This window comes from Symsagittifera roscoffensis, chromosome 8, assembly GCF_963678635.1.
Source record: "Symsagittifera roscoffensis chromosome 8, txSymRosc1.1, whole genome shotgun sequence".
NCBI classification, from domain to species: Eukaryota; Metazoa; Xenacoelomorpha; order Acoela; family Convolutidae; genus Symsagittifera; species Symsagittifera roscoffensis.
In genome coordinates, this window is record NC_087069.1 from 30,693,080 (window position 1) to 30,720,508 (window position 27,429).

General features: G+C 35.8%; 1 protein-coding gene across 1 annotated transcript in view; it reads left to right on the forward strand.

Annotated features, from left to right (window-relative positions):
• Positions 1-27,429, forward strand: part of LOC134853548 (tumor protein p63-regulated gene 1-like protein) — a 454,277-nt gene that overhangs the window by 408,892 nt on the left and 17,956 nt on the right. The window contains exons 2-8 of the mRNA XM_063869548.1: positions 4,341-4,416; positions 5,009-5,216; positions 6,012-6,106; positions 6,239-6,418; positions 20,538-20,697; positions 25,275-25,294; positions 25,650-25,809. Coding sequence (XP_063725618.1) covers positions 4,382-4,416; positions 5,009-5,216; positions 6,012-6,106; positions 6,239-6,418; positions 20,538-20,697; positions 25,275-25,294; positions 25,650-25,809 — 858 coding nt within the window. The 5' untranslated portion in view covers positions 4,341-4,381. The remainder of the gene's footprint in view (positions 1-4,340; positions 4,417-5,008; positions 5,217-6,011; positions 6,107-6,238; positions 6,419-20,537; positions 20,698-25,274; positions 25,295-25,649; positions 25,810-27,429) is intronic.

Sequence of the window (27,429 nt, forward strand, 5' to 3'; positions counted from 1 at the left end):
TACTGAGCGCTTAAGAGACCAAAAAAACAACTGTCTAGTTCAAGACTGTTTAAACGAGGAGGGTTAAAGCAACACGTGGTGAGATTGCTGTTTATGCAACAAGACTGAAAAAGTCAAAGGAAAATTTTTATGTACGTTCTAATACGCTATACAACTATTTTAGAATTCTTTGCTGGTCTGGAAACTGCAGCCCACCGGGAAAAATACCAATTTATAAACGAGGGTTCAAAACCCTTGGAGAAATCCTAAAGCCTACCCTACTACTACTACTACTACTACTACTACTACTACTACTACTACTCTTACTACCACTACTACTACTACTACTACTACTACTACTGACGTAGTATTTAGCCTAATTGTTGTGATAAAATTATTAAATAGTCTTTCTTTGGTCAAATTTACCGCTTGTGTGTTTTCATATCATATGCGCGCTGGGCTTTCCTCTTCTGGTTATATTACCAAATCTCGCCGTCCCAGCCGTAGGCGAGTGAAGTTTCCTTGGCGTAACTAGACGCAAGAAGGAGTGAGCTGGTGAATCGACCTCCAAATCGACGTCAGGTTGTACCACTCCTTTCTTTTTTTTTCTTTTTTTTCCTCGCCTTTGCTTCAGCAATTTTAAACAGCAATTCAGCAATTTTAAGTGAAAGTATTCATAAATCACCCCAAAGAGCTTCATTTCTCGCCCCAGGTGTCTGTGTTTCAGGTTGATGCCGCAATTCCAGGCAAGACGCATCCCTGAGTTCTCAGAGAAACTGATTATCGGGACTTCAAGGACCAAATATATCAAAACAGCTGTAGTAAAAAGAACAATTCACTCCTACCGCGGCGCAACGCTTCATGAACTGTTTGAAACAGTTTTACAATACAGACCAAAGCGCCTAAATACAGTAACAATAGTTGCTGGATACAATGAAAACGGGCATCCACAAGAATAAGAACAGCAGTGGAAAAATTTGATTAACCTCGTCACTAACAAGTGTCAGCCCAAGACACTGATCATCCCCAAAACAATTCAACACTGTAATAATTCCGAAGTAAACCGCAAAATTTATATTCTTAATCGTGTGCTGTTTAATTTGATAAATAGATTTGTACACCCCCATACACTTATTGTTTCACCTAACCTCAACCTAAATCTAACCCTTCAAATGTTCTGCCGTGATTGCGTCCATTTTTCGTTCTACGGTAATGATTTCTTTACAAATGTTCTTGCAAATTTAATCTATAAATTCTCTCGCTAACTTGACACCGCCGTCCTTCCTAAAATGGCTACTCAAACACACTGCCTTATTGTAAAAACAGCCTGCGAGGCGGAGGTGTTTGGTGCTTCACATATCCAGGCTACATGCATGTAAAATGCAGCGGCCTAGCCCGCAGCAGTGATCACTATGACGATTTCAGTTGTCATCGCTGCACCTCCCAATTTCATTCAGCTAACGACAAGCATGAATGCAATCCCCCAACCCTAGCTACAACCACGCTCCCGCAAATGCACCCTCGCCCTTCCACTGCCCCACACTCACAACCCTCGCCCCACTTCCACTATAGAACCTAGAACAATACAAGACCCATGGTCAAACCCCTTTCCAGAACTCATAGAAACCACCAGGAAAAGATACACCAAACTGGTCCACTGGAAACCGGTCTTTTTGATCTTGTCAAAAAATAAAGTTGGTTATAACTTCATTGAAACTCTCAATAGAACTTTGAACAGCCTAATAGAAAACAACGAAAACACCTTCGCAATGCACGCAGCAATGATTTTTCGACACTTATTACTCTGCAAAACAAAGTCCGAAATTGATGGATATTTATCCAAAACAATAGCAAGACGACTTAAGCAATGACAAGACGGAGACTTGGATGGACTATATAACGAAGGAAAGGCGCTGCAAATGCGCTTGTTGAAAGGAAGTAGAAGAAAAACTGAAACTGAAGCACAACAGTTCAACAAACTAATGGAAACTGGAGAAATATAGAAACACCCACCATCTAAACAAATTGATGAGAACTATATTACACCAGTCTCAAACGAAACAATTTCTTTCCATCCATCGATATTTGATCAGTTAAATCGTCAACATGTCAAGAAGGCAGCCATGAGAACGCACGGATTGCATGGACCATCTGGCCTCGATGCAAATGAATGGAGACGTATTTTAACACACTTCGGGCAACAATCAGTTAAAATTTCAAAAACAGTTGCTAAAATTGCCAAAAAATTGGCCACCGAAGAACTAAATCTAGAACTAATGGAACCATATAACGCATAATACCCTTTGAAAAGAATCCAGGGGTAAGACCCATAGGCATAGGAGAAGTTATGCGTAGGATAATAGGGCGAACAATAATTAAATGCCTAAAACACGAACTCATTTCGCTCGGTTCGAACTACCATCTCTGCCTAGGACAAAAATGTGGCATTGAATGTGCGATCCACACGCTAAGAAATCAATACAGCAAAACTTCCGCCGATGTTGTTTTACTGATAGATGCCGAAAACGCTTTCAACTCGCTGAACCGAAGCTGGCATTAAAAAACATCGAAAATACCTGCCCTTCCCTTAGTACAGCGATTAGGAGCTCCTACTCCAATCCATCTAAACTATTCGTTAACGAAAAAAGAGAATCTACTCTCAACAAGGGACAACCCAGGGGGATCCACTAGCAATGGCCATGTACGGTCTAGCCATAGTACCCCTCATAAAACTTTTATCAGTAGACGATGTAACCCAGAAATGGTGAAGCTCAGAAAATCTTCGCAAATACAGGAATCACTATAAAAGCGGAAGCCCGAGTGCTTGGATCAGTTATAGGAACAGAATCTGAATGTAAAAAATTCCTCGAATTTCAACAGAATGAGCAAATCAAAAATTTGAAAAAACTAACGAAAATCGCTAAAACCTCCCCTCAAAACCTTTATGCCTGCTATACTAAAGGAGTTCAAGAAAAGCTTTCATTTCTTGCCAGGACAACGCCTAACACTATGGAAAACTTAGAAATGTGTGAAAATATTATCAAAAAACAATTATTACCTAACCTAGTCGGTAAAGACACTTTAAACCCCCAGTTCCGTGAGATATTTTTCTTTACCACTTAAAATTGGCGGATTTAACATCAAGCTGCCATCCGATCATGGAAGCTACCTAGAATGGTCTAAGGAAACATCATTAGTACTGGAATCTCAAGATCCTATTACAGCAGTAACACAGCAAGAAAAAAATGTACGAAAATCAGAAAATTGAAAACTGATAGAACAAATCGAAAAAAAAAACCTCATTAACTCCATAAATGAAACAGATAAAAACGCAATCGACCTGGCCTCTCAAAAGAGAGCCTCTGACTGGCTCAATGTTCTACCACTGAGCAGATACAACTTCAACCTGAATAAATCAGAGTTCAGAGATGGTATTTACTTAAGATACGGATAGGAACCGACCAAACCCCCACTCACATGTGCCTGTGGTGCTAATTTCAACTTGACACAAGCGCTACACTGTGCAAAGGGCGGTTACACACACATAAGACACAATGAAATCAGAGACACATTCGGCAACCTCGTGAACGAGGTTTGCCATGACGTCGAGATTGAGCCGAAACTTCAGCCGTTGCAAGGCGCAAGATTTGTCAACAATTCAACTACAACTGAAGATGAGGCACGACTTGACATAAAGACAAACGGACACTGGGGTTCACGATTCAGCCGTGCTTTCTTTGATGTAAAAGTTTTCAACCCCCATGCCAAAACATAGCGAAAACTGCATAAGGTTGCATACAAATACCACGAAACGCTGAAGAACTCCAAATATCAGCAAAGAATTTTAAACGTAGAGCAGAGTAGCTTCTGCCCGCTAATTTTTGGATGCACCGGTGGCGCTGCTCCAACAGCCACGCGGACGATGCAGCGATTAGCCGAAAAACTAAGTGAAAAAAGACAAGAAAGCTATCCAGAATCTATAAACTACATAAGAACTAAAATAAGCTTCGCGATCCTGAGGAGCTCTATACTTTGTATAAGGGGGTGCAGATCGCTACGCAAAGTTCAATTTATCGACAACTCCATAAGCGCTATTGTAGAGGAAGGCCGGCTAAGATAAATTAACATTACGACGATGCATTTAATGCTGATATATGACTTCATTGCTGATATATATGCATTTTTATATCGCTGGTATGGCCCTATCCAGCTTATGAACTTACCGTAACTAAACGGAAGGGCCCCTTTTGTAATTTAGTTTTTTCATTATTCAAATGAGTTGTTTGGTTTGTAAAACTACTACTGACGTCAAAGTTTTCTGCGCTCCGTCACTGTGTAATGTCGGGCGAATGTTACATTTCAGATTGATTGATTGATTCTGCTGAATTGAGCCCTGCTTTTAATGGCTGTCGTCGCAACAACTCTAGAGCTCAGCAGGTGAGTTGGAAATAAACCTCTGCATGAATTAGAGTTAGCATTTCGACAGATTTTTTGCTCCAAATGCTTGACAATTTAGTGCTAACGTGAAGAGTTGAGTAGACGAGGTTGAGTTATAAGTTATCGAACTTAAACTGGTTATTGACAAACATGAACTGATAGTACGAAATGTTCGGTAAAAATCACGTGGTGAGAGAAAGAAAGCACAAAATGTGTATTGAAATGTCACGTGGTGAGTATGTTTGTTAGTCGTTGTAAATTTTTGGAACACTCATGTCAGATCAAAACGACAGTAGGCATTGAGACTGAACCACGCTATCAGATGATGATTCATGAAAAAAGACCGAGAAGTTCTTTCATCGCGTTGAGAAATCCGTCAACGAGTTGATCCGTCTTGGTGTAGACATCTTCGTTCCCCTCGAGTCTTCCCAGAGAAGAGTCAAGGAATTTCTTTTAGAGAGAACTGTGTCAACTTTTGATCAACTGAACTCTTGTTCATGGTTCTTGAAGTGCACTGCATCTTTTTATTTTTGCCTTAATTTACTCAAGAGAATTAATTCTTTCATTATTATGATTATTATTATGTTACAAGTGAGTCTTCCAATCCTGATGGTGAGCTGCAAAGTGATGGGAACAATAAGAAAAAAGGTGTAACGGTATACGCTACAGATACTGCTGCCGTCGCTACACATGAAACAACGACAGTAGCGACGGCTGGCAAGGAAATTTCTATAGAACCATCACCGCAACCATCCAGACTGCTCCCTCAGAAAGAGTCGGATCTCTACTTTGCCAACAAGGTTAGTGTCTACCTGTGATGCGCCATCACTGATGATTCATGGTAACAGCGCTCCTTGCTGTCCACTTCTAACGTCCTTACTAGCCTCAAGGGCTCTTTTCCAGTTCCACTTTTCAAATTCAATTTTGAAAAGTCTATTTAACGTTGTCATAATGCAATGAAATTTGGCGTGGTGAACAAATCAACAACTGTGAACAGATTTCTTCTTCATACTTTACAGCGTAAAATCACGCTTTTAGTCGTAAAAACACGTAAAACAAACAAGACTCGTTATTTTGAAAGGCGGGGGGGGGGGCTGGAAAAGAGCCGCCTCAAGAATTTGAAGAATTACGCTTGCGATTAGCAAGCATTATCAAACCGGAATGTAGACTTTTTCGGCTATTTTTTTTCGGCAAGCCGAAAAGATAAAAATTTGGATGTTTTCCAGACTTTCGGATATTTTTGCAAATTTAACGTTTGTTTTGAAAATAATTGTAAGTTTTTTTCAGGTTTGTCGGTTTAAGTAATGAGAGTCACTCATTTTTTTATCGCTAGTGGTTGCGAAGCTCTGCTTCGCCTCTGTGTTAACATTGTTCTTCACCAAGTACCTGAGGGAGGTGATAGAAATTCTTGTCGTCTGGTTTATGATGTTCAGTGATATGAATGGATTTTAAGTATGCTTTCGTATCGCAATCGTAAAGATCTGAACCGATAAAAGTTTGCATCCATTTTTTCAAAAAAGAAACTTAATTTTTTCGTTAAGTAGCGTGACAGAAGAATCAGCAGTTTTGATTTGACTAGCTTGATTGATGCTTAGGCAATGAGACTGGAAATAGCAGAGGAAAAATTAAAGCGGGAATGTCTACTCCCAGATTTGGATGGAGAATTCGTGGCCATGTTTGTGCTGACAGAGTGAGTAGTGATAGGGTTTTCTCCACTTCTGTATTAACTGTCTGGTTTGGCGTTTTAGCTTAGCTTAGCTCAGCTCCTCGCCGCCTAATTTGGTGGAAACTGTAGGCGATGATCATGTTGATGACTTTGTAGAATTGACCACTGGAACCACGACAGAGAACGAGTAGTGTTGCAGTGTGAGTGTAGTGTGTTGGTGGTGAATTACAGCTTCATCACTGAGAAGTGGAGCGAGCTCACCAGGATCAATCTCAAATGCATATCCCGCATACACTTTGCCAAGCAACTCACCTTCAAAAAGATGTCTCTTCAGTGGTAAGTCAGCCTTAGTGGAACCAGCTCAAACAAATGTTTTTTTTTTAATATACCTTGATATTTATCACTGTAAAATATTTAGAACTAACCAATCAAGATCCATTACTTAAACTTACGATAACTTGTAAAGCTGAAAATATTCATAGCTTCAGCCAGAGAAAGTATAATACAGATTGAAATCAGTTACTTTCTTCTCTCCTCTTACCTCGCAAGAATTCCAGTATATACTAGATATATTGAGATTAGGAAATATAAGAGTAAGGTTAGGATTGTTAGTAGACTAAGAAGTTGCTCAAATATATCCTGTCAAAAATTAGACAATGTGACGAACAGACTCGAGCAGAATCAATACAAACTTATATTCAGAAAACATCAAACATGTCGAAAAAAATTAATAGTAGAATTAGCCAATTTCCACGTCTCAATAAGTGTAATCAAGCCGAGTCAATACTAAAGACAAAAAACAACACAACGGAAAACGATAGCCAAAAAAACTGCATCACAAAGCGAAAAAGCAGTCAACGTCGACAAAATTTAAAACCAATTTGTGCTGTAAATCTTCTTAGTTATTATCTGAACTGCATTAAACAGAGCCGTAAATTTGATTTATCAAGCGATATCTCTTAAATAGTATGCAATAACTAGTACTATAATTAAACAACAAGACGTCGACAAAAACTTTATAAAGTTAAACCTAATTTCAAATCTGCGGTAACTTTTCTAAAAACTTTTACTTCAAATTTATAAATTCATGAAATATGCTTGGATCTTTAACCATCTATTTTTTTGAAAAATTTAACTAAACTATCTAATCATCACGGCTTTTCTTGACTTGAAATCTTAATCCCTACCCTAAGCATCAATAATTATTCCAGATCATCAAGGCTTTCCTTCGATCTTATAAGTTTTACTTTAAAGTTCATACCATCCCCTAAAATTATTTCTTAACGACGTCGAACGTCGATTCACTTTCCAACCCTTCCGGACGACCCCGAATTCACTGAAATTTTTTTGTCAAAAACTCACTATTTAATATAAGCTAAACAGAGAAGAGCTTCGGTTATTCATATTTCGTTTGCACCGCACCTCTTATTTGACACAGGTCTATAAAAACTCTTAGAACTGCTTTGCTCTAAAAGAGTATTTAGCGATCTACTTGTGTTCTAATTATACCTGAAGCTTGTGAATTGATTCCTTTATTCATCAACCATCGATCTCATCGATTCCCATTTTAGTAAGATTAAGCCGACTCAATCATAGAAAACGACCCGAGGAATAAGATAACACTCAGAAAATGAGTAAGAACTAACAGGTTAGAAAATAGACATTTAACAGCTGGATTTTGCATCAATCATTCTAACATCTACGTCAAAATGTAGTCTAGCAAACAAACAATATTTTTACACAATTGTTTAATTCATTTTTCCCCAATAAGGTCTTGTCATAACCCCAGATAAACAAAACAGTAGGATATTTAAGATCGAAAGAACAATTTTAAAAAAAGAATTCCAATCTACAAGCAAAAACACATTCAGAAAAATTGTTTTTCTAGAAGATGAAACGTAATTTCAGAATCTGATACAACATACAGCAACCATACGCAATCTCGAAAACATTCGAGACACGCACCACGACATCGAAAAACGATGTTTTTCGATTCAGAAGCAACCACAGCATCAAAAAAGTACAAAAAAGAAAAATTATACTTATAACAGGAAAACAGTATCAACCTTGGAATCAACCTTTAAGACATATTGAAAGTTACGCGTTAACATCGATACCACATAGTAAATGATTCAATACGACAATAATTTCGAGGCTGTTTCTGTCTTACTATTTGTCACTCATCCCGACAGTGACCCGTCACGCGGACAAGTACAATTTTGTCACAATCTCATTAAAAAAAAAGACAATAGCCCATGCCTACAAGAATTTCCAGAAGATAAAAATAAGTACATAGTAGATCATTGCCTGCTATTTATATGCAAAGTAACCTCACAATATGCTATATTCACAATTGAAATCTTAGCACCAGATTTAGATAACCAAACCCCATCACACAAAAGACAAACTGATGATAAAGATTTAAGCTTTTCAAAATTTTTCGTAAAATATAGCAAAAGTATACAACATGAAAACTTAACACGAGCAAATTCAACTTTTACAAATGATATTTTTCAATAAGTTACAGCTATGTCGTCCATCTTAGATACCGACAAAGCTATAAGGACAGAAAATAATCCATTCTCAAGACTTTTATATTCAATTCGCGAGAAACTCACTTACAAAGAAAATTCATAATTAATAAAAGTCGATCTGCAACAAATTTCAGCATGGTTTATAATAGATTACTTCCAACATATTTTAGACCTTATAAAACAATCAAAAAAGAATTTCGTACAAACTGCGACGAAGACACAATTTTGGCAGATGAAACAGATTATGCTTAAGACCATGATTGGTATCATGAAATTTTCATTAATAAACCAATGATATCTCAAGTTCAGTTAATCGAATAATTTCAGTAAATGAAAATTATCTGAAAACAATACAATAACAACCGAACTAAAATTCCAATAAGACCAAACTTTACACCACCAACTCATAACATACAAACACAATACCTGTTATACACTCAAGACTACCGATGATAAACAATGAGAAATTAAATACCATTACCATATTATTTACAACAATGAAATTAGTCGAAATCAACTCACAAGTTTTACTCAAATACCTAACACAGCGGAATCACTCCATATGACGATGAATCAACACCTTATGGGTTGATCATCTGAAACATTAAATAAACCATTATAGGTTTTCACAGGAGCAGATCTTAATTACTCATCCGAATATCTTGAACGCTGTTACAGCTAATTTAGTTTTGAATATAGGCCCAGAACCTATCAATACACCTCTTCATCAAAATTGAATTCATAGACGCACAGCTCTGATACAAACCACACTGCGACTGAGCAGGTCAAAATTGGTTTTCAGTTTATCTTATAGAAATCAAATTAGATTGGAAACGTTTCACACAGGAATTGGCAAAAATGTTTGACTCAGAAAGAAATAAACAATATCAAAGAGTTTTATGTAACGAGATTCGCAGACTCCCGAATGAAACTATAAAACAACTTGCTGTAAGAATGGAAACACTAGTACGAAAGTCATCCTCCTTAGGTCCGATTATGACACTTCCGATACGTTAATTAATTAGCTACAGTGCAAGGCAGACATATACAAAATTATTTAAAAATATAACTAGGTTTCCAACCAACCAAAACCATGGAAGAAAGTAAACTAATAGAACCCTTAAATATTATATTTCACATCTCAGATATATAAGATAATATAGTAGGAATACCAGTTTTTAGTAAATACCAACGATTCATATTTTACATGGTACATTTCAAATCAAAGACAAGTATATCAGATAAAAAACTTCATTAAGGTTCTTTCAAAGATATAACAAACAACCTCCTTTCTTTTAAAGTTTTAGCATATTATAACAGACAAAGAAAACATTCAAAACCTTTAACTGCTTAGACATAACTTCCCGAGTGCTCAACTTCGATAATACAGCAATAATCAAAACACACAGAAACGCCACATGTCTCTTTTGATTTAGACCCATCCATAAATTTTTTCGAGTAATAATATCAATCAAATATGCAAAAAATGTAAAGAGATAACGTCGAAATACTTATATATAACAATTCAATTGCAGGAAAAGCATATAGACTAAACAATATTCTGAAATTATTACTTAATTTGTCAATCTACTTTCCTGAATGAAGAATTATCATTTAATAATTTAATTCAAGAACCAAAACGCAATATCGATTATTTAAAAAAAACATATTTTCATTTCACAATACAAATCTCAAATATACACCAGAACAACGAAATGTTTAACGTATGTTGAATTTCAATATTCACAAATAAATCAAGATGAATTTGAACAGTTATCACTTATTATTAAAATTCCTTAACGTTTATGCCACATCAAAGTTTGATGTCGGAAAAATTCATTCACCCGTACATTTTCCACTGAAACGACACTCAGTTTTCAAAAATCAATGCACATGTAAAGTACACATACACTTGCAAGATAAAGTAAATAGACTCTTAGACATACATGAACACTATGAAAGTATATCTCATGTAAAAAAAAGAGCAACAACCAAAAGGTAAAACCTTTATCAATCCAGAAATCTTTAAGAAGGGAATCTTTAAAAATAGCACTCAATGCACTCGGCGCAGCACCTTTACATTCCAATCCCATCAAGAAATAAAGAAAAGTTTTTTTTTCGTTCGCAATTTCAAGACTTTTTACAAGCAGAGCTACGACTCTCTGCACTCATTACCATAACAAATTCCCTAACAGAATACGAACATTAAATCCTAGGATCAAAATACCCAGCTGTTTTTTTACAGACCACAAACTCTTAATAATTTTTTTGTACAAAAAAACCCAAAAGATAAGTATATAGATTTCAACTTATTTAAATTGAGTTCCCGAATCGCTACTTATTTGGGACAGCAGGAAAAAACCTTGCTTTACCAGATACCTTATTAGAAACACTCCACCAGAATTATTAACACATAAAACAACAGTTTAAATTCCCAAAACAAAAATTTTCCTGGCAAAAGATGAAACATCACCACGATTAGCAAGCAAGTATGCAGTGAAAATTGACTCAGATTGTAAAAATAAAAAAGTTAAAACACTTTCCACTTCAGTTAGGATGTCAAAACAATCTGTATGAGGTAGACCTAACAAACAAAAATACATTCAAACTCATCAATAAAAACAAAAGCTCAACTAAAAAAATAACAAACAAATTCCATAAAGAAAATATTTGTTCTTTTAATCGAAAAAAAAGACTTATCAGGCAAATTGAATTTAGTTTCTGACTGAAAGGCTCTATTGATAAAAGATAAAAGCCCCTATAGGAACTTTCCAGGCATTGAACATAATTTAACCAGAAAGACTTAGTGACAGAATTTGCATGTAAACCTTGGAAAACCTTATTTGAAACTCAATATTCCGAAGTCCAAGTTGAATATGAAAACGGATTCGATACGAAAACTCATCATCCCAGAAACCGCAACAAATAGCAGTCGCTAAGATGAGATATTCTACATACCTATCTCACTCCATAAAAACAGGACAAATAGGTAAATAACTCATTCCAGAAGATCGTGATAGCTTACTACGACTTCAGGAACTTATGAATGACACTTTTTTGGAGCATTTCACTCTGATTTACATTCAGATATGAAACTTGATTACACTAACAGCTGAATTTTTTGTTAAATTTCACTATCAGAATTCGAAACACTACCTCACTTGTGAGCACTAGAACGAACACAATACTACACTCCTCAACAGTATTAAAAGTCCCCTTTGCAGGAAACCTACTTCCAGGTAATTGATCGAATATAAAGGCGACATTCTTTGGTACTACATCTCCACGAAAAATGTATCACCTCTATGTTTTTTTCCGATAAACGCTGTTATCAAAGAATTCTCGCTGCTCATTTTTTTTGTAAACCCTTTCACAACGCACATACTGTTGGGATACCTCCGTCCCATGTGCATCAGAATATAGCCAAAATCTAGTACAATTAAATCCTGAAGAAGATAAATATCTCTTCGCACCATACCCCTAACTGATGCAACCGCTTATTAATTTTTCCACCGAAAGCATACGCACAATAGCCAGGAATCTCAATATTGATTTACAACCAATAAAAATTTTCTCAGAATTAGACATTCAACAGCGCATCAGAACACAAAGTTTCAAGAACTTCGCTTAAATTAGATACAATCCAGCGATAATCCATGACCAAAGCCTAAGGAAACTCACTGAAACAGCCGGTTTCTCAGACATCTACACACAGGATTATAGAGGATATTTTAAAGATAAAATTTTAGCGTCCGCTCTGCCGGTGTTGTTTCTGCAGAGCGCACTCAAGCTTCGGCCAAAATATCTGCCAACATTTTTGTAGAGCAAAACAGCGAATTTCATCGTGAGAACCATTCGAGATATCAAATTTTTTGAATGTTGAAACATTCAAAGTTTTGAATATTCAAACTCATATTTTTAATTATACGTGCGCTCTGCCGACTTTCAGCACTTCAACAATTGGCGTTGTGTTTTTTTAACAATCTATTTCTTTACTTTTTTGGTATTGTTTACTCATTTTTCTTGTCGTTTTTTTTTTGCATAAAATTGTAAGCCTGATCAAGTTTTCCAGCTAACCAGAAGGTTATGGCGATTCTATTTAACATCATAATTACTTACTTTTGCATTAAATATGTTGCATGGCGCTGTTTTTTGTTATTGGCAAAACAAAATCGAAGTCAGTTTTTTCAAACTATTTTTTTTGGCGCAAAAAAGCAGTTGGGAGTAAAAATAAATTAAATTAACTTGTTCTGCTTTCAATAAGTCTGTTTCGAGGCGTTCACGGTAACGCCTGGGCGCCAAACTTTATATTACCATGAAAAAAAAATCATTTCTCCAAAAAAAGGTAAATTTTGGCCCGGAGTTCAAGAAAACTTTCAAAATCTTGAAAAACATAAACACACATATTTTAGTATCTGGTTGTCAAAAAAATATGAACGAGTTTTTGGAGCTGTGGCTGACATTATGGTGCATTCGAATGTATATATTTTTTTCTTTTTTAGCCTTGCACGTTGAATAATGAAAACAAAGCAAACGGCAGAGCCTTGCTCGTTGAGTAATGAAAAAGAAAGCAAACGGCAGATTTATTAATTTTACTTTGGGCAAAAAACAATGAAAGGAAACCATATTTTTTCTTGACGGCAATCAAGGCAATGTAGTTAAAATCAATTACAGATGTTGAACTATTATGAAAAATTAGCCCAATCATATACAATATATATAATGCATTTTTCATATATATATATTATATATTATATTTATTATTTGTAATATATTTATTATATATACTATATTTCTCTTACGAATTATATAATATACAGATACAAATTTTTTTTTTATATATTATATTTATTATTTATATTATTTTTATATATATCAAATATATTTTCTTCAAATTTATTATATATTTTATGTAAATTATTAACATTACATATATTATAGGTAAAGATATATAATTGTATAGTAGATAAATAGATATATTAAAATGTTACTTGATTCACAACTTAACCAATACAATGAAAAGCTTTCCACCAAGACCCAACCTAAATGACGACCCACAAAACAACGCTTATATAAAACGTGTAGCACCGCTACAATCACACAGCTTACCTAAGTAAAATCAATTACGAATCATTCCACATACAATTTACAGAACAATGTTTTCAGCACAATCACGACTTAATCAAAACAATGAACCACAACGAAGCCCAATCTCTCATATCGCTTATCAAGCACACAGTTCAAATGAAACATTTGACTTTCAATCTCCTACGCCTGAACTCTTTTACTTCCATCAATGATCTTCTCTCTGGCCCTCTACCGATATTTCATTCCAATTTTTCCACCTCATCACGAAACTCATCCCACAAGAACTCAGATGACTAAATCCACAGTTTTTAACGCAAAGAATTTTTAGAAAACTCTGAACAAGACATCCCGACTAATTTATTGACTCCGAAGCAAGCCCCGCTACTAACTTTTCACAACCACCTTCTATCCCTATCACTCCCTCAATCCCAGTAATCACTCTTTCATGAACTCCAGTTTCTCATATACCGACACTTTCCCGATCCTTTGACCGCTACTTAGCACTACTAACGGCACCCCAAGCCGTATCACTGATGACAACTTCAACACGACTTAGATGATTTGATACAACGCCAACAACAAGTCCACGTTACTAATCAACCACTTTCCATGCACCAATTAACTCCGCTTCTCCTTCAGAAACATCCACATATATTCGCAACACTCGCATAACGTATACTCATGAAAAAAAAACTCCAACAAACACTCACATATACTCAGTCAACTACCCCTCTGCATCTAGACTCCTGGCGAAGCAGCCCTCGTACAGGACATCGTACAATCATCCTAGACATACTAATACGCAAGATTTTTTTTACTTGTAAGCATCCCATTTTTTCCTTAGCATTGCTATAAAAACCAAGAAACCCCAAGCCAAAGAGACTCTCCTGTTGACGAATACACACTAATCCCCACAAACCTTGGTTTTGCTTCTATAACTTCACTAATCCACTAGGAGTACCACTTCGCAAATCAGATGATGATGAATTATATATAACAGCTCTCCACGAGCTGACTACCGCCATACAACTTAAAGGTTGGCTTATAACAAGTAATCAGCCGTTTCTGTATTCCGAACACCACACTGTAATCCGATACATGTAAGATTCAGTATCAATTGGTCACCGACCCCCGCAATAAAATCACAACTCAAAAAAAGTTTAACAAAACTGATTACTTCTTCGATTTACATAACACTAACAAAAAATCTATTTTAGGCTCTTTGTCAGTTTCCAACTATCATTTAATTTTCTTTCACCTAAAGAAGGCGAAATTAACTGCTCGCACGAACTGATGTTGAAAACGAAACTCATCCACACGATCAGATGCTAAAAAGGTTTACTTCAACAGGTTGTAAAGATTAACTCACTTTCAAACCTATCTTTCCCTTTCCCACAGACCGACCAACTAATCAGGTTCGACTATTAAAACCCTTCTTTTTAAATGTTAAGATATCTTTTTTTAATAGAAAAGCATTTCTGATATTAAATAATTTTTTTTTTAAATTTTAGTACCGTTCTTATTTCTGACACTTTTTAAATGCCTTAAAAAAGCAATTATTACCTTCATTTTAGCTATCGTAATGATAATCAATTTTGTCGGAGAATACTATCAAGGCTAACAAAAAAACATCAAAATGCTTATCAAACTCCAACAACCACCTCCCAAACCTGACCCATCCCAAAATCCTACCCAAAATCCCCGCAGAACCAATAACTCAAAACTACCATCCCAGTCTCATATATTTACTCGATTATCGTATGTCGAAAACACCTACACCTACGTAGATCCTTATACATCATATTCAAAACCACTTCCAAGGCATTACAACTGATTTAAAAATGATTCACTTTCAAAGAAATCGAAACTTCAATACCAAGAGTTCAATTTAGTATAAATTTACACCTTCAACTTCATCAACCCCACAAGCTTAAACTATAGAAAATACCCCACTCTTCCAAATATAAATTCACCACCATATAAACCACATCTACCATCAAATTTTTACTGGACATTAAGAATTACAAAACACTTGTAAACCATTATGACTTGAAAATTTTTGTAGCTGCTCCCCCCTTATTTGCTCAACAATTAGACAGCACTCGATCTGAAAGTTGGGCTTTACATCGATTAAAATATCGACGCGACGTTCATCAAGATATACAAGTTCATAATTTACAAATATTATTTCAACGAAATCTTGTTTTGAAATTTGAAATAAAAAAATACATAATCTGAAACATAATATTCTACCTATGCCTCAACTAGCAATTACAGTAGAATCTCACCTTCTCCAGTTAATTGTGCTAAATTAATATATAAACTCGACCGATATACGAAGAAAACAGTTGGCTACACGTCTTTTTACAATCCCTTTTCCGGACTGTCGTACACACGTATCTTTTAAAATATATAGTTTTGAACATAGTTTGTCCCTTAACATATTTGAAACCAACATCCATAAGAATCGATTTCCACGAACAGGACCACAAGGCCCTCTAGTAAGACTCTATAATTGCGACAACAAAAAGTTACACAATTATGCAATAAAGCACGTCACTCAATGTGAGTCAGAACCGCAAGCAATTAAAACAACAATTGTTATTGCCACACTATACTCCAAAGCCCGCGCTGCAACACTTATAGGCTGGATATTGAAATGGAAGTTTTCTGAAAAGAAAGCACACTGTTCAAAATTTCAAATGGAAATAAAAATAGACTTGATCACGAATCATATCAACGAAGTAATATTCAACCATTACTACATCTTTATCCTGAAGACTGCAAATATCAACTATAAAAACTAAATATAGTTAAGAATAAAGTAAAAGTAGAAAACGTGGAGCTTTGACTTTTTCCCACACTACTCAACAACACCAACTTGAACAAAGTCAAGGTCACATGAGTTGACGATAAACATCCTTATCATGGCGCACATGGACGATTAAAATTCGACTTTCATGATAAACACTGGATACCTCACATCGATATAAACGGCACATCAAAATGTTAAGCAAGCAAAAAACACAGGATATCAAGAAAGAATGTTCTTTGATTGGAAAATACAAATTGAAGACGTTGAACTTACGTTTAAAAGACGACACAGTAATATATCAAGGCATTCTCTTGTTGTGGTAGGTTGATCAAGGTTTTTGCGATCCCACAATTTGCACACAGGCAACCATTGTTCGGTTCCCCGGAGAAACTTGCACAATCTTCCAATTAGCTAAAAAACAAGCACCAATGATTAAGTTTCATCAAAAGTATTTTATAGAATCTATAACCCTTTTATCATGTAAAGCCCCCAAGAACAAAATCAGATAAAACCCTTAGAAGAACATTCCAAGCATTGAAAATAAATAACCAAAAACAGTATTTGCATAAAAATATTGGAAAAACTATTTTAAATCTCAATTCCGAAGTCCTAGATGAATATGAAAACGTATACGATATGAAAACAGGAAAACTCGTCATCCATGAAACCGCAACAAATAAAAATCGTTACGATGAGAAATCCTACATACCTTTCTCATTCCATGAAAACAATGGACATCTAAGTGGAAAAACTTTTCCGGAAGATCGTGATAGCAAACGACTTAGGAACTATCTCTGATGAATGAAACTTTTTTGGAGCAATTCTTCATCACACACATTCAGATATGAAACTTGATTCATTATCAGCAGAATTTTCCGAGAAATGTCACTATGAGAATTCTAAATACTACATCACTTATGCGCAGTAGAACGATCACAAATACTACAATCTTAAGTAATAGCAGTATGGAAAATCCCTTATACAATATAAAGGCGACATTCTTTGGTACTACACCTCCAGGAAAAAAGTATCACCTCCTTATCATTTGCCGATAAACGCTGTTATCAAAAAATTCTCGCTGCTCGTTTTTTTTAAAAGTAATGTTCATTTCGTACATACAATTTTCATGAGAAAACTGTTTTTATTGATTGAGGAGATATTTTGTGCACGAAATTTTTTGCGCTGAGATTATTCAGATACATTTCACACTTCAGTATATATTATATACATCTCATGTATCTAAATAATCTCAATGGAGAAAATTTGCGCGCTCAGTATATCTCCTCAATCAATATCTTTAGTTTCCTGCATATTAAAGTTATAACTGTTAGCTTTTTAGGATGGCCGCATTACATCATAGAGAGACTCCCAATTCTCTACGCCATGTTTAACGTTATAGGATTTTTGTTTTAGCCCTTAAAGGAATATACAACACAGGTGCATTCCATACGCAAATCAACAGGCAAGCATGCCTAGCTCAAGTATAGCAGGATTTTATGGAATTTTTCCAACTTCCATAAGTGAAATTTTACCTGACGCCCAAATTAACCAATACAATTAAAAAAACATTCCTCAAATCCCAGCCTATATGACGACCCACAAACAACACACATAATAACGCCTACAGCACCGATACAATCACATAGTTTACCGAATCAAAATCAATTTCAAATCATTTCACACAAGTTAAAGAGTAACTTTCAACTACCATCATGACGATGAAACAACGAAGCCCAATCTCCCATATTGTTTATCAAGCACATAATTCGAATGAAGCATGTGAACAAATAAAAGATTAAACACATACAGTAAGTTTTCGTTCTCATGTTGATAATAATTTTAGCTCGCAATGAGCTGCCAAATCGGAGACTTCAACCGATCTTTTCAGAGACTTCCAATCTCCTATGCCAGAACTCTTCACATCCATCAATGAACTTCTCTACATATTTTCCATTCCAGTTTTTCCACTTCATCACGAAACTCATCCGACAAGCACTCAGATGACTCAATCCAGACAGTTTTTAACGCACAATAATGACTCAGAAGCCAGCCCAATTACTATTTTTCACAACCACCTTCTATCCCTTTTATTTCCTCAAACCCAATATTATCCTATTCATTAACTCCAGTTTCTCATATACCGACGCTTCCACGATCTTTTCACGACTACCTAGCACTATTAACGACACCTAGAACCCTATCAATGAGGATCAATTTGAGCCCGACTTAGATGCTTTTACACAACGCCAACAACAAATCCACAGTACTAATCAACCACTTACGATGCACCAATCAACTTCCGCTTCATCTTCAGAAAAATCCACATCATCCATTCCCAACACCCGCACCCGTGCACAACGTATACGCCTGAAAAATTATATCCAACAAATCCACCCATATACACAGTCAACCGCCTCTCCGCATCTAGACTCCTGCGAAGCAATCATACTAGACATACTAATACGCAAGAGTTTTTACTTCTTACCATCCCATTATTTTACCTTAGTATCACTTTAATAACCAAGAAACCCTGAGCCAAAGAGATTCTTCTGTTGACGAATACACGCTAATCCCAACGATACCTTGGTTTTGCTTCTGTAACTTCACTAATTCACTAAGAGTACCACTTCGCAAATCAGATGAGGATGAATTATATGTAACAGCTCTCCACATGCTCACTACCGCCATACAAGTTAAAGGTTTTTATTAACCTTGGCTGATCACAAGTCATTAGCCGTTTCATCGCACGCAAGTCCAACCACTTCCTCATCGCACATTACGACCACGCTGTAATCCGATACATGGAAGGTTCATTCACCATACGTCACCGGCATTGCAGTAAACTCGCAACTCAAAAAAATTTCATCAAAACTGATTATTTTTTTGATTTACATAGCAGTAACAAAATTCGATCATGTCATCGTGCATGCACTAAAAAACACCAAAGCTTATGATTCATACTTTAGCCTCTTTGACAGTTTCCACCTATCATTCAGTTTTCTTTACCTAGAGAACGCCAAAATGACTGCTCGCACGAACTAATGTTGAAAACGAAACTAATCCACACGATCAGACGCTAAAAAAGCTTTTATTCAATATGTTGTTAAAGGTTTTCAAAGTTTTTGAAAATGTTCATTGCTGCCATTTTGTAGCTTGATTTAAGAGAAACTTGATTTTTTTTCAATGACAGATTTTTCTTGGCGCTATTTTGAACGCCTGTAGTTAGAGCTTCTGGAACCTTGTTTCAAACCATTTTTACCCCAGATAATTTTTTGCTAAAAAAAATCTAAAACAGAATTGCCTTAATTTTCCCCCAATGACAAAAAATGATCTGAAACCGGTTTACTACCTTATATCAAGCGTCTATGATATTAAAAGGCATCAACATAACCTTTTGTCTGGGTGGAGATCTTAAGTAATCTTTCATTACTATGACTAAAAATTTTCATTTGAGACGCAAGCTAGCTGCCTATGCGTGTTTTCTGTCAAAAACTTTGATATTCGAGAGTAGGTTTGAAACAACAATAGGCAAACGGAGAAAATTTAGGCACACATATCTGTAAAAAAAATTTTGTGGGAGCAAAACAACAAACTTTGTATAGTTGGACTGGTGAAAATTGATTTCATATTGAGTATTACTTAGATAATTTCATCAATATCACTGTGAGTACTTTAGAGAGGATAAGGCGTACAAGCTTCAAACTTTGAAACTTAATCGCTCAAAAATGTTTACGACATTATCTTATGGCTTTTTTTTGTGTATTCGGCTCGACGAGTGTCTCGCCACTTTTTTTTCTGTTTTTATCTATCCTCAATGTTTAGTGTTAATTGGCGTTGAAGGCGCTTATAGATAATAATAGGGTTGGTTGACCCAAATGGATGTTTTAGTATAGTATCAAAGAAGGGACCCTTTGGGTCGTCGAAGGTGGCAGGGGTTGGCTTCCGCCTCATGTCTATGTTTCTAGTAATCCACATTTAAGTGCTGCCTTTTAACTGGTTGACTGCCTGGCTGATTTAGGCCCAGAGACGATCCATGTATCAAGATAACATACCAGCGACTGACTGGACCAGTGACAGTGTCTGAGAACTGGAACCCATTGGCCAAGCACCTCCCATGGTGCATCCTCACTTCACACCCCCTCAAGCGCAAACCAGAGGGCAACACAGACAAATACGATGTAAGTTGAGGGGGGAGGGGGGCTAAAACAACAAAACAACAACAATCAATTTTATAGTAGGGGGATAGTGGATACTCTCGATATTGAGACTTTTGAAGTAAAGGGTTAGTTGCCTACTTGGAATTGCGTAATCAAAAGTTGTTTAAGCTTGTGGATATCCCTGGGGTGAACCGATGGCAGTGGGCAAAGTTTAGGCAGTAGGGCACGGGAAGGGAGGGGCGAACAGAGTTATTTTTTTTCCTTACAGTTAATTTATCAATTTTTTCAGTTCATTAAACTTGCGAAGCAAAGTGTATTAGTACGAGCTTTCAATTTTTTTCCGACCTAAGTCGCAAATATTGGTGCCACTTTTAGGGCACCTTTGCAGCTTTTTGATAGAATGTGCTTTGACATTCGAATAGTAATAAGTTAACTCAGTTGATGCATTATAACCGCATTAAATTAACCGAAAAAAGCTACTAGTTTCAAAGACTATATAAAAGCTACATGACTATAATTAAAACTCAGTTTCAGAAATTTTCTAATTCAATGTATCTCGAAATTTTTGAAATCAAAAATTTATACATAATGTGACTTTATGCTTTCCGATTTCTTACATGAAAAGTTGGATGCCTTCAGTTTGTTGTTCCAATTTTTGTAACGAAATTAACGGAATATTAGTGCTCGGGTGGTTTTTAAAATATCGACGCGACGTTCATCAAGATATACAAGTTCATAATTTACAAATATTATTTCAACGAAATCTTGTTTTGAAATTTGAAATAAAAAAATACATTATCTGAAACATAATATTCTACCTATGCCTCAACTAGCAATTACAGTAGAATCTCACCTTCTCCAGTTAATTGTGCTAAATTAATATATAAACTCGACCGATATACGAAGAAAACAGTTGGCTACACGTCTTTTTACAATCCCTTTTCCGGACTGTCGTACACACGTATCTTTTAAAATATATAGTTTTGAACATAGTTTGTCCCTTAACACATTTGAAACCAACATCCATAAGAATCGATTTCCACGAACAGGACCACAAGGCCCTCTAGTAAGACTCTATGATTGCGACAACAAAAAGTTACACAATTATGCAATAAACCAAGTCACTCAATGTGAATCACACTATACTCCAAAGCCCGCGCTGCAACACTTATAGGCTGGAAATTGAAATGGAAGTTTTCTGAAAAGAAAGCACACTGTTCAAAATTTCAAATGGAAATAAAAATAGACTTGATCACGAATCATATCAACAAAGTAATATTCAACCATTACTACATCTTTATCCTGAAGACTGCAAATATCAACTATAAAAACTAAATATAGTTAAGAATAAAGTAAAAGTAGAAAACGTGGAGCTTTCACTTTTTCCCACACTACTCAACAACACCAACTTGAACAAAAATAAATAACCAAAAACAGTATTTGCATAAAAATATTGGAAAAACTATTTTTAATCTCAATTCCGAAGTCCTAGATGAATATGAAAACGTATACGATATGAAAACAGGAAAACTCATCATCCATGAAACCGCAACAAATAGAAATCGCTACGATGAGAAATCCTACATACCTTTCTCATTCCATAAAAACAATGGACAATTGAGTGGAAAAATTTCTCCAGAAGATCGTGATAGCAAACGACTTAGGAACTATCTCTGATGAATGAAACTTTTTTGGAGCAATTCACCATCACACACATTCAGATATGAAACTTGATTCATTATCAGCAGAATTTTCCGAGAATTGTCACTATGAGAATTCTAAATACTACATCACTTATGCGCAGTAGAACGATCACAAATACTACAATCTTAAGTACTAGCAGTATGGAAAATCCCTTATACAGGATACCTACTTCCAGGCAATTGATCAAACTTCATCGAATATAAAGGCGACATTCTTTGGTGTTACACCTCCAGGAAAAAAGTATCACCTCTTTATCATTTGCCGATAAACGCTGTTATCAAAAAATTCTCGCTGCTCGTTTTTTTTTAAAAGTAATGTTCATTTCGTACATACAATTTTCATGAGAAAACTGTTTTTATTGATTGAGGAGATATTTTGTGCACGAAATTTTTTGCGCTGAGATTATTCAGATACATTTCACACTTCAGTATATATTATATACATCTCATGTATCTAAATAATCTCAACGGAGAAAATTTGCGCGCTCAGTATATCTCCTCAATCAATATCTTTAGTTTCCTGCATATTAAAGTTATAACTGTTAGCTTTTTAGGATGGACGCATTACATCCTAGAGAGACTCCCAATTCTCTACGCCATGTTTAACGTTATAGGATTTTTGTTTTAGCCCTTAAAGGAATATACAACACAGGTGCATTCCATACGCAAATCAACAGGCAAGCATGCCTAGCTCAAGTATAGCAGGATTTTATGGAATTTTTCCAACTTCCATAAGTGAAATTTTACCTGACGCCCAAATTAACCAATACAATTAAAAAAACATTCCTCAAATCCCAGCCTATATGACGACCCACAAACAACACACATAATAACGCCTACAGCACCGATACAATCACATAGTTTACCGAATCAAAATCAATTTCAAATCATTTCACACAAGTTAAAGAACAACTTTCAACTACCATCATGACAATGAAACAACGAAGCCCAATCTCCCATATTGTTTATCATGCACATAATTCGAATGAAGCATGTGAACAAATTAAAGATTAAACACATACAGTAAGTTTTCGTTCTCATGTTGATAATAAATTTAGCTCGCAATGAGCTGCCAAATCGGAGACATCAACCGATCTTTTCAGAGACTTCCAATCTCCTATGCCAGAACTCTTCACTTCCATCAATGAACTTCTCTACATATTTTCCATTCCAGTTTCTCCACTTCATCACGAAACTCATCCGACAAGCACTCAGATGACTCAATCCAGACAGTTTTTAACGCACAATAATGTTAAGAAAATCCCAAACAAGACATCCCGATTAATTTAATGACTCAGAAGCCAGCCCAATTACTAACTTTTCACAACCACCTTCTATCCCTTTTATTTCCTCAAATCCAATCTTCACCTGTTCATTAACTCCAGTTTCTCATATACCGACGCTTCCCCGATCCTTTCACGACTACCTAGCACTATTAACGACATCTAGAACCCTATCAATGAGGATCAATTTGAGCCCGACTTAGATGCTTTTACACAACGCCAACAACAAATCCACAGTACTAATCAACCACTTACGATACACCAATCAACTTCCGCTTCATCTTCAGAAAAATCCACATCATCTATTCCCGCACCCGTGCACAACGTATACGCCTGAAAAATTATATCCAACAAATCCACCCATATACCCAGTCAACCGCCTCTCCGCATCTAGACTCCTGCGAAGCAATCATCCTAGACATACTAATACGCAAGAGTTTTTACTTCTTACCATCCCATTATTTTACCTTAGTATCACGTTAATAACCAAGAAACCCCGAGCCAAAGAGATTCTTCTGTTGACGAATACACGCTAATCCCAACGATACCTTGGTTTTGCTTCTGTAACTTCACTAATTCACTAAGAGTACCACTTCGCAAATCAGATGAGGATGAATTATATGTAACAGCTCTCCACATGCTCACTACCGCCATACAAGTTAAAGGTTTTTATTAACCTTGGCTGATCACAAGTCATTAGCCGTTTCATCGCACGCAAGTCCAACCACTTCCTCATCGCACCTTACGACCACGCTGTAATCCGATACATGGAAGGTTCATTCACCATACGTCACCGGCATTGCAGTAAACTCGCAACTCAAAAATATTTCATCAAAACTGATTATTTTTTCGATTTACATAGCATTAACAAAATTCGATCATGTCATCGTGCATGCACTAAAAAACACCAAAGCTTATGATTCATACTTTAGCCTCTTTGACAGTTTCCACCTATCATTCAGTTTTCTTATACCTAGAGAACGCCAAAATGACTGCTCGCACGAACTAATGTTGAAAACGAAACTAATCCACACGATCAGACGCTAAAAAAGCTTTTATTCAATATGTTGTTAAAGGTTTTCAAAGTTTTTGAAAGTGTTCATCGCTGCCATTTTGTAGCTTGATTTAAGAGAAACTTGATTTTTTTTCAATGACAGATTTTTCTTGGCGCTAATTTGAACGCCTGTAGTTAGAGCTTCTGGAACCTTGTTTCAAACCATTTTTACCCCAGATAATTTTTTGCTAAAAAAAATCTGTAAAACAGAATTGCCTTAATTTTCCCCCAATGACAAAAAATAATCTTAAACCGGTATACTACCTTATATCAAGCGTCTATGATATTAAAAGGCATCAACATAACCTTTTGTCTGGGTGGAGATCTTAAGTAATCTTTCATTACTATGACTAAAAATTTTCATTTGAGACGCAAGCTAGCTGCCTATGCGTGTTTTCTGTCAAAAACTTTGATATTCGAGAGTAGGTTTGAAACAACAATAGGCAAACGGAGAAAATTTAGGCACACATATCTGTAAAAAAAATTTTGTGGGAGCAAAACAACAAAATTTGTATAGTTGGACTGGTGAAAATTGATTTCATATTGAGTATTACTTAGATAATTTCATCAATATCACTGTGAGTACTTTAGAGAGGATAAGGCGTACAAGCTTCAAACTTTGAAACTTAATCGCTCAAAAATGTTTACGACATTATCTTATGGCTTTTTTTTGTGTATTCGGCTCGACGAGTGTCTCGCCACTTTTTTTTCTGTTTTTATCTATCCTCAATGTTTAGTGTTAATTGGCGTTGAAGGCGCTTATAGATAATAATAGGGTTGGTTGACCCAAATGGATGTTTTAGTATAGTATCAAAGAAGGGACCCTTTGGGTCGTCGAAGGTGGCAGGGGTTGGCTTCCGCCTCATGTCTATGTTTCTAGTAATCCACATTTAAGTGCTGCCTTTTAACTGGTTGACTGCCTGGCTGATTTAGGCCCAGAGACGATCCATGTATCAAGATAACATACCAGCGACTGACTGGACCAGTGACAGTGTCTGAGAACTGGAACCCATTGGCCAAGCACCTCCCATGGTGCATCCTCACTTCACACCCCCTCAAGCGCAAACCAGAGGGCAACACAGACAAATACGATGTAAGTTGAGGGGGGAGGGGGGCTAAAACACAACAAAACAACAACAATCAATTTTATAGTAGGGGGATAGTGGATACTCTCGATATTGAGACTTTTGAAGTAAAGGGTTAGTTGCCTACTTGGAATTGCGTAATCAAAAGTTGTTTAAGCTTGTGGATATCCCTGGGGTGAACCGATGGCAGTGGGCAAAGTTTAGGCAGTAGGGCACGGGAAGGGAGGGGCGAACAGAGTTATTTTTTTTCCTTACAGTTAATTTATCAATTTTTTCAGTTCATTAAACTTGCGAAGCAAAGTGTATTAGTACGAGCTTTCAATTTTTTTCCGACCTAAGTCGCAAATATTGGTGCCACTTTTAGGGCACCTTTGCAGCTTTTTGATAGAATGTGCTTTGACATTCGAATAGTAATAAGTTAACTCAGTTGATGCATTATAACCGCATTAAATTAACCGAAAAAAGCTACTAGTTTCAAAGACTATATAAAAGCTACATGACTATAATTAAAACTCAGTTTCAGAAATTTTCTAATTCAATGTATCTCGAAATTTTTGAAATCAAAAATTTATACATAATGTGACTTTATGCTTTCCGATTTCTTACATGAAAAGTTGGATGCCTTCAGTTTGTTGTTCCAATTTTTGTAACGAAATTAACGGAATATTAGTGCTCGGGTGGTTTTTAAAATATCGACGCGACGTTCATCAAGATATACAAGTTCATAATTTACAAATATTATTTCAACGAAATCTTGTTTTGAAATTTGAAATAAAAAAATACATTATCTGAAACATAATATTCTACCTATGCCTCAACTAGCAATTACAGTAGAATCTCACCTTCTCCAGTTAATTGTGCTAAATTAATATATAAACTCGACCGATATACGAAGAAAACAGTTGGCTACACGTCTTTTTACAATCCCTTTTCCGGACTGTCGTACACACGTATCTTTTAAAATATATAGTTTTGAACATAGTTTGTCCCTTAACACATTTGAAACCAACATCCATAAGAATCGATTTCCACGAACAGGACCACAAGGCCCTCTAGTAAGACTCTATGATTGCGACAACAAAAAGTTACACAATTATGCAATAAACCAAGTCACTCAATGTGAATCACACTATACTCCAAAGCCCGCGCTGCAACACTTATAGGCTGGAAATTGAAATGGAAGTTTTCTGAAAAGAAAGCACACTGTTCAAAATTTCAAATGGAAATAAAAATAGACTTGATCACGAATCATATCAACAAAGTAATATTCAACCATTACTACATCTTTATCCTGAAGACTGCAAATATCAACTATAAAAACTAAATATAGTTAAGAATAAAGTAAAAGTAGAAAACGTGGAGCTTTCACTTTTTCCCACACTACTCAACAACACCAACTTGAACAAAAATAAATAACCAAAAACAGTATTTGCATAAAAATATTGGAAAAACTATTTTAAATCTCAATTCCGAAGTCCTAGATGAATATGAAAACGTATACGATATGAAAACAGGAAAACTCATCATCCATGAAACCGCAACAAATAGAAATCGCTACGATGAGAAATCCTACATACCTTTCTCATTCCATAAAAACAATGGACAATTGAGTGGAAAAATTTCTCCAG